The 12,101-nt window shown below is 36.8% G+C and overlaps 1 protein-coding gene and 1 pseudogene across 2 annotated transcripts in view; both read right to left on the bottom strand.

The window, feature by feature from the left end:
* Nucleotides 1-2,056: 2,056 nt before the first annotated feature.
* LOC145258343 (serine/threonine-protein kinase Nek11-like) overlaps nt 2,057-12,101 on the bottom strand; it is a 72,101-nt gene continuing 62,056 nt past the window's right edge. The window contains exons 13-14 of one of the 2 annotated variants that reach the window (XM_080116534.1): nt 5,362-5,443; nt 2,057-3,156 (exon numbers count right to left, since the gene is read on the bottom strand). In XM_080116534.1, coding sequence (XP_079972660.1) covers nt 2,937-3,156; nt 5,362-5,443 — 302 coding nt within the window. In that variant the 3' untranslated portion in view covers nt 2,057-2,936. Of the gene's footprint in view, nt 3,203-5,361; nt 5,444-12,101 lie in introns of both variants that reach the window. The other variant, XM_080116535.1, reaches the window with a different exon arrangement.
* On the bottom strand, nt 11,879-11,995 carry LOC145258578 (5S ribosomal RNA; annotated as a pseudogene).

Here is a 12,101-nt window from a genome sequence, read left to right as displayed (position 1 = left end):
AAGCACATCTTATTTTTCTTTTATTAATATTATTGGAATCTTTTCTTTTTTCCTTGTACACATTTTTGTGAATTGTGCCATGGATTTCTACCTTTGGATTATTATGGACCATCTTCTTCCAATTACGGGATTTCCTTGGATTTTACTCGTACAAATGGAAATTCTTTTAACTTTCTTGAAGTTTTACATTTGGATTTTACCGTCACTGGATTTTTTATCTTCCACCAGACTATCCATTCGTGTGTAATCACCTTTTTCTTCACCATATTCTCCCTGCTTCACTTTTTTTGTTTTCAAGTAAGATCTTTGACTTACTTGTTGTTTCATCAAATACTTCTGCATGCAAAATCCGATCCCGCAATTTTGCTAATTCCTACCCTCTGATGAGAAGGGAAGTATTTCTTCGAAACTCCGCGGATTAAGGACTATCCATTTATCTAGTGCTTCCTTTTCAGATTAAATATGTTTTTAACTCATTTCAAAATGTTTTGAACATGTTTTATTAACTGTTTGCTCATATATATATATATATATATATATATACATATATATATATATATGACTAACTTATCCACTAAGTTTCAGTTATAAGTGTCAAACAGTCTTTGTTGTATTAACATGCGAACCCGATGCACGTTTAATGTAGAGCTATTGAACTTGCTATGATAATCCCACTATGGAAAAGGGTTTTTTTATGAGTTGCATCTCTCACTCACACCAACAAAGCTGAAACCCCATGGGAACGCTGATAAGCACACCTAAATACGACATACAAAATTGTCAATAACCCTGATATTGACTGTGATGACACTCTTCGGATTAGAAATAGTTTGGGTTAAGAAATGTCTAGAAAGTGTTTTAATAGATACTAGTGGGGTCTGTGAAAATTCCACAGGGGACTCATTCATATGTAATATATTGATGTTGGCATTCTGTAGATGTTCAGTGTAAATGGAGACGCTCTGATATTATTGTAGCTTTTTTTTGTTAAAACTGCAAAAGTATTTATCCAAACTAGCAGAGACACTCGACGTAGCCCAGTCGTAAAATGCGCTTAATTATGATATTTCAATTTATGCAGATTTCGTATATATAGAGTCAATTTTCTATCGATCCTTATATGCTACAAAATTGTGATTTCCAAAATAAAAAAAAAATATCCATATGATTTGGGTGCATTAGCTTGAATCGAAACCAAAACTTATGAAGAATAAATGCAAATAACTTGAGTTTCTTCAGTTATAATCGAAACCAAAACCAAAACTTATGAAGAATTCTTGGTAAAATCATTTATTACAAGAAATGGAAGTACATAACAATTAAACGACCCGGATGTAAGCGTGACACAGAAAATAACACACACACTATTATATTAATATATAGATTATCTTTGGGATAAACCCATAAATAAAAATCGTGGGGCAGTGGGGGGGGGAGATAAATGTCCGGTGAGTATGAAGCCCACTGAGGATCACACCTAGTACGAAAAAGATGATATTCAATGGTGATAAAATAAAGATTGTTGATCATTACCAACTGTAATTTTGTGGACAAGTCAGACAAAAATTTATTTTTTTTGTATCAAATATCATTGGATTACAGAAAGAATTCTGAATTTTATTAACGACTTCATGAGTGAAACTTATTTGTTTATTGTGACAAAACAAGGTAAAAAACAAAAAAAAGGGTAAAAACAAAAAAAAGGGTAAAAAACAAAAAAAAAGGTAAAAACCAAAAAAGGGTAAAAAACAAAAAAAAGGGGAAAAAAACAAAAAAAGAGTAAAAAACAAAAAAGACTAAAAAAAACAAAAAAAGGGTAAAAAACAAAAAATGGGTAAAAAACAAAGAAATAGGGTAAAAAACAAAAAGGTAAAAACAAAAAAAGAGTAAAAAAAAAACAAAAATAGGGTAAAAAACAAAAAAGGTAAAAAAAGACAAAAAAGGTAAAAAAGACAAAAAAGGTAAAAAAAAACAAAAAAAAAGAGTAAAAAAACAAAAAAGTGTAAAAAACAAATAAGGGTAAAAAACAAAAGATGAGTAAAAAAAAAAAAGGTAAAAATGGATAAAAAACAAAAAAAGGGTAAAAAATAACAAAAGGGTAAAAAACAAAAAAAAGGAAAAAACAAAAAAAAGGGTAAAAAATAAAAAAAGGGTAAAAAACAAAAAAAACGGTAAAAACAAAAAAAAAAGGTAAAAAACAAAAAAGTTAAAAAAACGAAAAAAATGGGTAAAAAAAAAAAAAAAGGAAAGACAGCAAAGTACTCAATAACATGCTACAACAGTCTTCAAGGATTCTCTTACAACAGTCTCCACGAATTCTCCTATAACCATCTCCAATGATTCTCATACAACCTTCTGTCTCTGTTCATACCGCGGCCTACCTTTATGCAGTTGAGCAGCGAGACGTTACACATAAGCAGTGAAACTGCTAGTTATAAAAGTTGTGGGAGCCGCCATCTTGATTCTTTCTTCTCTGCCCCGGCAGCTTGGTTTCACATGAGGCACACACACGTGCAGACGCTTTAACGGTAAGCTATTTTCTTGATTTCTACAATTTTCCCTACATTTATTTATTTTTATTTATTTATTTTATTTTTTGGTGGGTTGTCATCCTGCACTTAAAATAGAGGTATGATTTCGGTGAAATTAGGGTTAGGTGGAGAATAGTTGTTTGAAGTCAGAGTAGCTGAATAAGGAACAGCTAGGATGGAAAAATCGACTGGCAATTATAGTAAAGGGATGGTTTGGGTCGGGGGTGGGTGGGGTTGTAATTTACCCCAAATGTTCGAGTTAGGGTTAGGGTAATGTTCGGGGGGGGGGGGGCGGGTTGTTCCATTATCCTGTTTGTTTTTTATTCAGGTCCATAATCAAAAAGTCTGTTAAAAAAAAAAAAATGTGAAAAAGAATCCAATTTACATCCTCCATCTTCGCTCCCCTTAAAGGGGAGCAAGATTCTGACCCTGAGAACTAACTTGTTCTTCAAGAAACAAAAGCTGTTCGACCAACATTCCATTATTGGATTGCTGCAATATTCCTTCAAGACCCTCCATCTCTTCCTGGCTCAAGCTCGAATCAGTCAGTTTTGAATGGTGGACCTGCTTCAGGTATCTGTACACTTTTTCGAATATCTCCTCACCGAGGGCACTGATGCATTCTCTGATGAGCATTTGTGTTAAGGAAATTTGATTGACATTGAAAACACCTGAAATCAAATAATAGAAATATATTTACACTTAAAAAAACAAGCCGAGTATGCAGGCTCCCCCTTTACTTTCACTATCACTAATGTTTGTGCAAAAAATTTTTTAAATCCAAGGCGAGCTTATTGAGAAATGTGAGAACAAATGAACAGATGAACGATTTGGAGGCAATTTTATCCCCATAGTGCTCCCTAGGAGGGGCAACCAGAGTTATCCCGGAAAATCCCTTCTGGCAAAAATTTCCTTTCACCATGACTAATGTTTGTGCAAAATTTTGAAAAAGATCCAAGGCGTAGTTCTTGAGAAAAGTGCAAACAAATGAACGGACGAATGGTAGTGAATTACTAGGTCCAATCCCTCCTTTGTCAGGGGACCAACAAGTTTAAACATGTTTAACTATCAACATGTTTAACTTTTAACATATTTAACTTTTAACATATTTAAATATTAACACATTTAATTATTAACACATTTAATTATTAACATGTTTAACTATCACCATGTTTAACTTTTAACATATTTTAGCCCTCAAACACGGTCCTTGAACATTTTTTTAAAGACGTTTTAAAAATAGGCATAACCACTTATCAAGGCCAGAGACCACTCGAGGATAAGGGTTAAGCGTGTACAGTAGTCAATTGGACAATATAGTAATCGTTAGTAATGGAAATTTGGTAAATTTGTAAACTTAAGTGGAACGGCTCATCAAGAACTTGTTTACGTTGGATTTGAAGACAACCAAATTGTAGTCAGCTGGAAAGCAGGAAAACGGAAGACAATTCCACAGGCGTGCAGTTCTAAGAAAGAAGCTTTGTTCATGGAATCTACGTTTAGGTTTAGGCACAGATAAAGAGTGGGGGGAATTATTGATAGTGTTTTCAGCTAGACGAGTGTTTCTTGTGAAAGTTTGGCGAGGGGGGGAACCATAGATTGAAGCTCAGCCGAGCACATGCCATGAAAATAACGATAAAGCAGAGACAAACTCGCAACATCTCTTCTGTGAGATAGAGGTGGCAAGGAAGAGAAAAGGTCATCCCCTACAAGGCTATCAAGTCTATTTTGAACTCTATCAAGGCAGGCCAAGTCCTTTCTAGCAGCTCCTGCCCAGATGTGGCCGCAGTACTCCATCCTTGGACGTACCTGGCTCTTATATAGATAGAGAATTGCATCAGCAGTGAGATATCTACTGGATCGATAGAAGGATCCCACTATTTTTCCAGTGGCCTTGGCAACAGATTTGATGTACGTGTTCCATTTAAGATCAGGAGTAATGGTCAAGCCCAGAAGCTTGTCAAAATATGAGGCCTCCCCAAGACGAGAGCCATTCATTGTTTTGTAGATGCCAGATGGGGATCAGAACGTTGATGATGTAAAGATAGAAGCTTGATTTTGGATGCATTAAAAGTAACAAGCCACCTCTTTCCCCACTGTAAAGATAGAAGACTTAGGGAGAATATATTTTATTTAATTGGAATTTGAGATGAGTATTATTTATTTATCTATTGCAGACTATTATCCTCATCTTTACTGAGTTGTTTCAATTAAATAATATATACCATTCAGTACGGACCCGACAATGGAAGATCAGATAATAAATAAACATGAATTTATAAGATCAAAAAATTCAACCTTGATCGCCCTTTGGGGTCCGTGGCGCAGTTGATAGAGATGTTGGATCTCTATGGTTCAAAGTGAGAATTGTCTGAAGATAGCGGTTTCAATCCTACCCAAAGCCGGCCAGAGGCTTACTTGGCCAAAACGTGGTGAGACGACAACAACTACGAAAGGCAGTGAATGCAGTCAGGAGATGCAGATTGCAGAGTTCCTATCCCGTTGCGGTTACCACCTGACGAAGGCCAGAGGAATAGTTGGCCGAAACGTTGTGAAACGACAACTAAGTAAAGCTGAGGATAATATCCCGCAATAAATAAAATTAGGGAGAATATTAAAAAAATAAATAAAGACAAAAAAAGAAAAAAGTATTTTTTTTACTTTTTTTAAAAATCTATTATATAAACAGAAACATTCATTTCAAACGTGCCCCTGTCTTATCAAAAAACCTCAAGTAACAGTTTGTATCTTAGCAAAAAAAAAAAAAAAAAAAAAAAAACTTGAAATATGTCAATTCCATTTGTGCGTTTGTTATCATAAAAAAGGATACCGTCTTAAACATTTTATCTTGTTATTTTTAGCTTTCGGACCAAATGCTCCCGTATTGTCGATGGTCAACGTGTTTTCATTATCTGGAAAACAATAATTATTTATACAGGGTGTCCATAAAATATGTGTGCATTAAAAAAATATAACTTTATTTGCATTTGTGATAAAACAAAAAAAAAATGTAAAAAAAGTAAATAAAAATGCGAATAAGGTTATTAATTTTATATATTATTTAATTGGAATTCATTATTGAGATTAGTTTTATTTATTACAATTCTCACTTTGAACCGTAGAGATTCAACGTCTCTATATCAATTGCGCCACGGGCCCCGAAAGGCGATCAAGGTTGAAGTTTTTGGTCTTATAAATTTGTTTATGAAAGTTGATAGAGGCGTTGAATCTCTACGGTTCCAGGTGAGAATTGTTTGAAGATAGCGGTTTCAATCCTACACAAAGCCAGCCAGAGGCTTACTTGGCCAAAACGTGATGAGACGACAACTATGGAAGGCAGTAATTACAGTGAATGCAGTCAGGAGATTCAGAGTTCCTATCCGTCGCGGTTACTACCTGACGAAGGCCAGAGGAATAGTTGGCCGAAACGTTGTGAAACAACTAAGAAAAGATGAGGATAATATTCCACAATAAATAAAATTAATAAATAATATTCATATAAACAATGAATTCCAATGAAATAATATACACCTTCTTTTATATAGCGTGATTCCTTTAATCTTATAATAGATCTATTTTTAGCACTTTTTTTTTTTTTTTTTTTTTTTACTCACGTTCACCCCTAACAAGGCATATCGTCACTTGGACGTAAGGGGTTACTATTTGGGACCATGCCTAGGAAAGATTAACAAGATATTTGTTTACATTACATTTAAACTTCTGCATATCAGTACAGCCAGGGAAGCAGGTAGCAGGAAGGTAATTCTAAAGTCTAGCTGTTCGAGGGAAGAAACTATTGGAGTAGAAAGCTCTTTGGCATTAAGAGACCTCAACGTCCTGCTAGTATATAGTTTTCTTCTTCTTTAATTTAAATTTTTCTCTTTTTCATTCTCCCCGTTGAACACGCCTTCATTTATTAATTTTTATTTATTGCGGACTATTATCCTCATCTTAGTTGTTTTATGATGTTTCGGCCAGGTGGTAACCGCAACGGATAGGAACTCTGGCGCAGTTGATAGAGACGTTTAATCTCTACGGTTCCAGGTGAGAATTGTCTGAAGATAGCGGTTTCAATCCTACACAAAGCCAGCCAGAGGCTTACTTGGCCAAAACGTGATGAGACGACAACTATGGAAGGCAGTAATTACAGTGAATGCAGTCAGGAGATTCAGAGTTCCTATCTGTCTCTGTTACCACCTGACGAAGGCCAGAGGAATAGTTGGCCGAAACATCGTGAAACAACTAAGAAAAGATGAGGATAATAGTCCGTCAATAAAAATAAGTTATTTTGTTTTACTGCACACGGACTTTATAGACACTCTGTATATATTACAATGGTTTTTACATTAAACGTAAGATTGATGTGCTGTAAGGACATGTCAAGCAACAGAGAGAGAGAGAAACGTAAGAGCCAAATAAATTTTTTTTTTTTTTACATGGTGGTCACCACTTGTCAAGGCCCAGAAGCCACTCGGGGATAAGGGTTATTGCGTGTACAGTAACCAATGGGACAATATCGTAGTAATCGTTAACAATGGAGATCTTATAAAATGTCTTACTTAAGGGGGCGGTTCATCAGGAATTTGTTTATGTTGGACTTGAAGACGTCCAAGTTGTAGTCAGGTGGGAAACAGGCAAGCGGAAGAGAGTTCCACAGGCGTGCACTTCTAAGAAAGAAGCTTTGTTCATGGAATCTACGTTTCGATTTAGGCACGGATAAAGAGTGGGGAAAATTACTGACAGTGGTATCCTAAAATGGAGTACTGTCCCTATTTATTTGCCTTCCCACGAGGGCAGAATTAGACACAAGGTCGGATTTTAATGTAGGGAAAATCCAGCTCCCGAAAAAGGAGCACTCTGGATAGGAACAAAAATTAAAATTGTCTCAGTCATGAAGGATTTCTCTTCCACTGATCAAGGACAGAGAAGATGAAGTGTAGCATCAGAACAGATACTACACTGTGATCTTGGCCTGAAGAAATGGAGTATTGTTTCCACATCTGGGGAGGAGCTGTTCGGCACGCACTATCTTGCCTTGATAGAGTTCAAAACCGGCTTCAAAATCTAGTAGGTGATGCCCTTTTCTCTTTCCTGCAACTTCTTTTCCCCACAGAAGAGACGTTGCCAGCTTGTTTCTGCTCTATCATTATTTTCATGACAAGTGCTCGTCTGAGCTTCAATCTATGATCTCCCCATTGCCAAACTTTCATAAAAAATGCTCAACTAGCTACAACCACAATCAACAATTTCCCCCACTTTCTATCTGTGCCTAAATCTAAACGAAGATTCTACGAACAAAACTTATTTCCTAGAACTGTCCGCCAGTGGAATACTTTTTCACTGGCCTACTTCCCAGCTGACTACAATATGATGATCTTCAAGTCCAATGTAAACAAGTTTATGTTGAGTCGTCCCCTTCATCAAATTCTACCCAATTTTCACCATTAACGATTACTACACTAACACTTTACATTCATTAACCCTTATCCTCGAGTGGCCTTCAGGCCTTGAGAAGTCGTAAATCTCTTGTAAAGAAAAAGAGAGAGATAAAAAAGAGAGAGAAAGGGAGAAAAAAGAAAGAGAAAGGGAGGGATAGAAAGATAAACAATATTTTTACTATTTGGATATCAACATGGACGGACGAGCTTTGTTTTTGCTGAATAATTATTCCATCAACATGTTCTTGGCCTTCGGGACAAGATCAAAGTGTAGTATCTGTTCCGGCAGATACTGCAAGCAAAGACCATATGTGGGGGCAACCCCACACATAAGACCTTGGTCAATGTAGGGGCAACCCTTCATACCAATTGTCACTATCCAGCTCCCCTACTCCCCGGGGAGTTGGTCCCCATTTCCCCTTCACTCCTCACTTTAAAAATCGGCCTTGTGCCTAATTTGCTCAGTGGGGGAGCAAATAAATGCCTCAAAGTGTAGTATCTGTTCCGGCAGATACTGCACTTCAATTTAATTATTCAATCAACATTTTCGGGAAAAAATGATGCAAAAAAATATTATGCTTCACCAGTGTTTGGTTAGAATGGAATAATTCCAATATTTTTCCCAATTCCAATGCAATATGAACTGGAACAAATATATTGAGGACATTGCGAAGGCTGCTGCAAAGAAGATGGTTTCCCTCTATCGTGCTAGAAGACTACTCACACCTGAGAGTATTCTGTACCTCTATAAGGCCACCATTCGCCCATGCATGGAGTATTGTTGTCACATCTGTGCTGGTGCATCTGCCACTAGTCTCTTCCTTTTAGATAGGGTCAAAAAAAAGTTTTCAATCTAATATATCCCACTTTATCAACTAAGCTCCAACCCCTGTCCCATCGCCACAATGTTGCATCCCTGTGCTTGTTTTACAAATATTTTAATGGAATGTGCTCTAACGAACTCGTTGCACTTGTGCCTTCTCGGCGTACATATCCCTGACAAACCCGCTTAGCAACAAAATCACACCCCTTCACTATTGAGGTCCTAAATCTTCTTTCGAACAGCTAGACCTTGGAGTTTCCTTCCTGCTATTTGATTCCCTAACTGTACCGATATGCAGAAATTTAAATGTAACGTAAACCAACATCTTTTTAATCTTTCCTAGGCATGATCCCAGATAGCAGCCCCTTACGTCCAAGTGGCGATATGCTTTGTTAGAGGTGAACAAGAGTAAAAAAAAAATTATTATTATTGTTATTCAGATATCAGGTTTGTTATTGCAGACATCGATAATCATGACTCTCTAATCCTCGATGCATTTAGTGTTTCTGGTGACATCTATAATCGTGTTCCAGTGACTCTGTTGAGACTGTCAGTAAACTTTGTTCGTTGTCTTCCTCTGCTCTTTTTTCTGACGATTTTTCCTAGCATCAAGTTTTTTTCCAAACTGCTCACATTAAATGGCTGAAGAACTTTAACCATCTGGCATCGACGGTATTGACTGGTGATCTTCCGTACTCTGTCTTATGCATGACTTTTTTGTTTGTCTTCCTTTCTGTCCATGAGATTCACAGAATTCTCCTTAAAAACCATATCTCCGCTGCTTCAGCCGCCTTTGTTACTGTCCAACATCCATAACCGTAAACAAGAGTTGACCATCTGTATGTCTTCAAGATTGTGATTTTTTTGTGTTCAGTTTTGTTTCTGTTTTGTAAGATGCACTCCACGCTATGGAAGGCGGATTTTGCCATCGTGATTCCTTTCATGGTTTCCGCGTCACTCTTACCATCAGACCTAATAGTATATGTATTTGAGTGTATCCACTTGTCTAATCGTCTCACCTTTACATTTGATATTGCATTTTGGTCTTCATTCTTTTTCTTCTCACTTTCATCCGTCATTGTTTGTCTTCGGAATCTGCGATGAGGATAGTGTCGAACGCATATCTTAAACTATTGATGTTACGACCGCCTACGCTTACATCTTCTTGATTTTCAATTTTGTGTGAAATCATTTTATTGTAAATATTAAAGAGATCAGGTGAAAAAACACACCCCTGTCTCCCTACTCTGCTGATTGGTCTGCAGCTGCTGCAATCATTGTCAACCTTGATGACGGCTTTCTGCTCCCAATAAAGATTTCTGAGGACACTATGGTCTTTTCAATCGATGTTAAAATATTTGTCGTATAATGGGGTATGATCCCACACAGTCGGGAGATTCTATTTATAAACGATACTGCTAGGAACTGACGAATCGAATAAATTCACATTCTGCTACCAACCAATCAGAAACCAGAATTGCTCCATAAATATTAACCCTTTCTGTAGCAATTTCGCATATGTTTTTTTTTTCCGTCTCAACACGGAAGAATCTTTTGCTCTGTGGATTTCAACTCGAGAACTGTCTACTGCAAACCAGTCAACTCCCAGGACTTGTGTAGAACAACGAACCATCGGAAACTGTTCTGTCTACTGCAAACCAGTCACCTCTCAGGACTTGTGGTGAACAACGAACCATCGGAAACTGTTCTGAAACTAAACATGGCTTACACTTCTAGAACCGAGTCAAAATGTCAAACGCCTATAAGTAGTTAATGAAGCACAGGTAAAGATATTTCTACAGATCATTCTATGCGGGTGTATCCACCTGTCAATGCAATTTATCCAGCACAGCCGCAGCCGAGATTGAACTCACTACACAAGTTTTGTAGTGTAATTCAGATCTTGTTGGTAGCTGAATACTTGATGCTTCGCCAGGGCTATCAATGGTATTTTTTAATGTGATGCCATCACTAGATGGGGTGCCTACCACGGCTTAAGAGAGTCCCATCTACCCTCGCGAGAAGCATAGACTGCGCCAGTTTCTCAAGCTGGTATTTTTACCTTGTGGTACATACAGTGCCTCGCTTTCCCAAATGGTCCCCCATCTGGTACTGGCCAGATTAACATTGCTTAACTTCAGCGATCTGGTGAGAACCAGTGTGTCAACGTGATTGTGTCGTATATATTAGTCAATGAAATTACCGAATCCAATTTCTTTTAAAATCTCTAAATATTTAGCTATGTATATATATATACTTCAAGGATGAGAGTTCATATAGAAACTTTGATTTAATTTGAATAAAATAAAATACACATCAAGTGCGCTTGAAAGCCAAATCACAATGTAGTATTAGGAAAATAAATAAATATTTTACTTGTTTGAAATTTATCACAAATATATTTCGGAGGTATACTCCATCTTCAGTGTATTGTTTCTTTTTTCTTTTTTTTTTGTTTTCTTCTTCCTTGTCATGTTGTAACGTTGGAGAAAAAAGTCTGTTTGTAAAGAGCCGCGCATTGTTTCTAGCGGTTGTATTTTGAAATGTTTGAACTGTGCGTAGGCAACGCGAGAATAACGTCAAGGATGAGAGTTCATATTCAGCTATACTGTTTTTTAGTTATTTATTTACTTTTTTAATTTTCAAATTACCATAAAAAGCCACATAATATTTTTGCACATGTAAAAATAAACTTGTGACAGTGGTTGATCGATAGATTTTGGTTTTGTAGCTTCCTTCAGTCATGACAGACTATAAATACCCACTGTAAGGGTACTAGCATGTAAAATTTTTGTGGCAAGAGTTTTGTAATCTCCAACTGCATCTCTCCTGAATCAGCATTGTTAAATATCAGTAGCAAGAGTTACGTAATCTCCAACTGCATCTCTCCTGAGTCAGCGTTGTTAAATATCAGTAGCAAGAGTTACGTAATCTCCAACTGCATCTCTCCTAAGTCGGTGTTATGAACTGCCAGTAGCAAGAGTTGCACAATCCCCAACCACATTTTTCTTGAGTCAGCGTTGCTAAATACCAGTGGCAAGTGGAGGTTTAGGACATTTAGAAACAATGCCGAAATAAGCAAAGAGCACATACAACACTTGGAATTCCCAAATAGTCACCCATCTGGTACTAGCCGAGCTCAACATTGCTTAACTTTGGTGATCTGACGGGAACCGGTGTGTCAATGTGATTGTGCCGTATAGATTTTGGTTTTACTAGTAGTCCAAAATCATTAAATTTTTTTTTTTCTCTTGTTTGCTCCAGACAGGGCATATTGCTACTTGGACGTAAGAGCCTATTATTTGGGAC

This window comes from Euprymna scolopes, chromosome 33 (genome assembly GCF_053919585.1).
Source record: "Euprymna scolopes isolate OS-2025 chromosome 33, ASM5391958v1, whole genome shotgun sequence".
Taxonomy (NCBI): domain Eukaryota; kingdom Metazoa; phylum Mollusca; class Cephalopoda; order Sepiida; family Sepiolidae; genus Euprymna; species Euprymna scolopes.
This window is presented reverse-complemented; position numbering and strand designations above follow the sequence as displayed.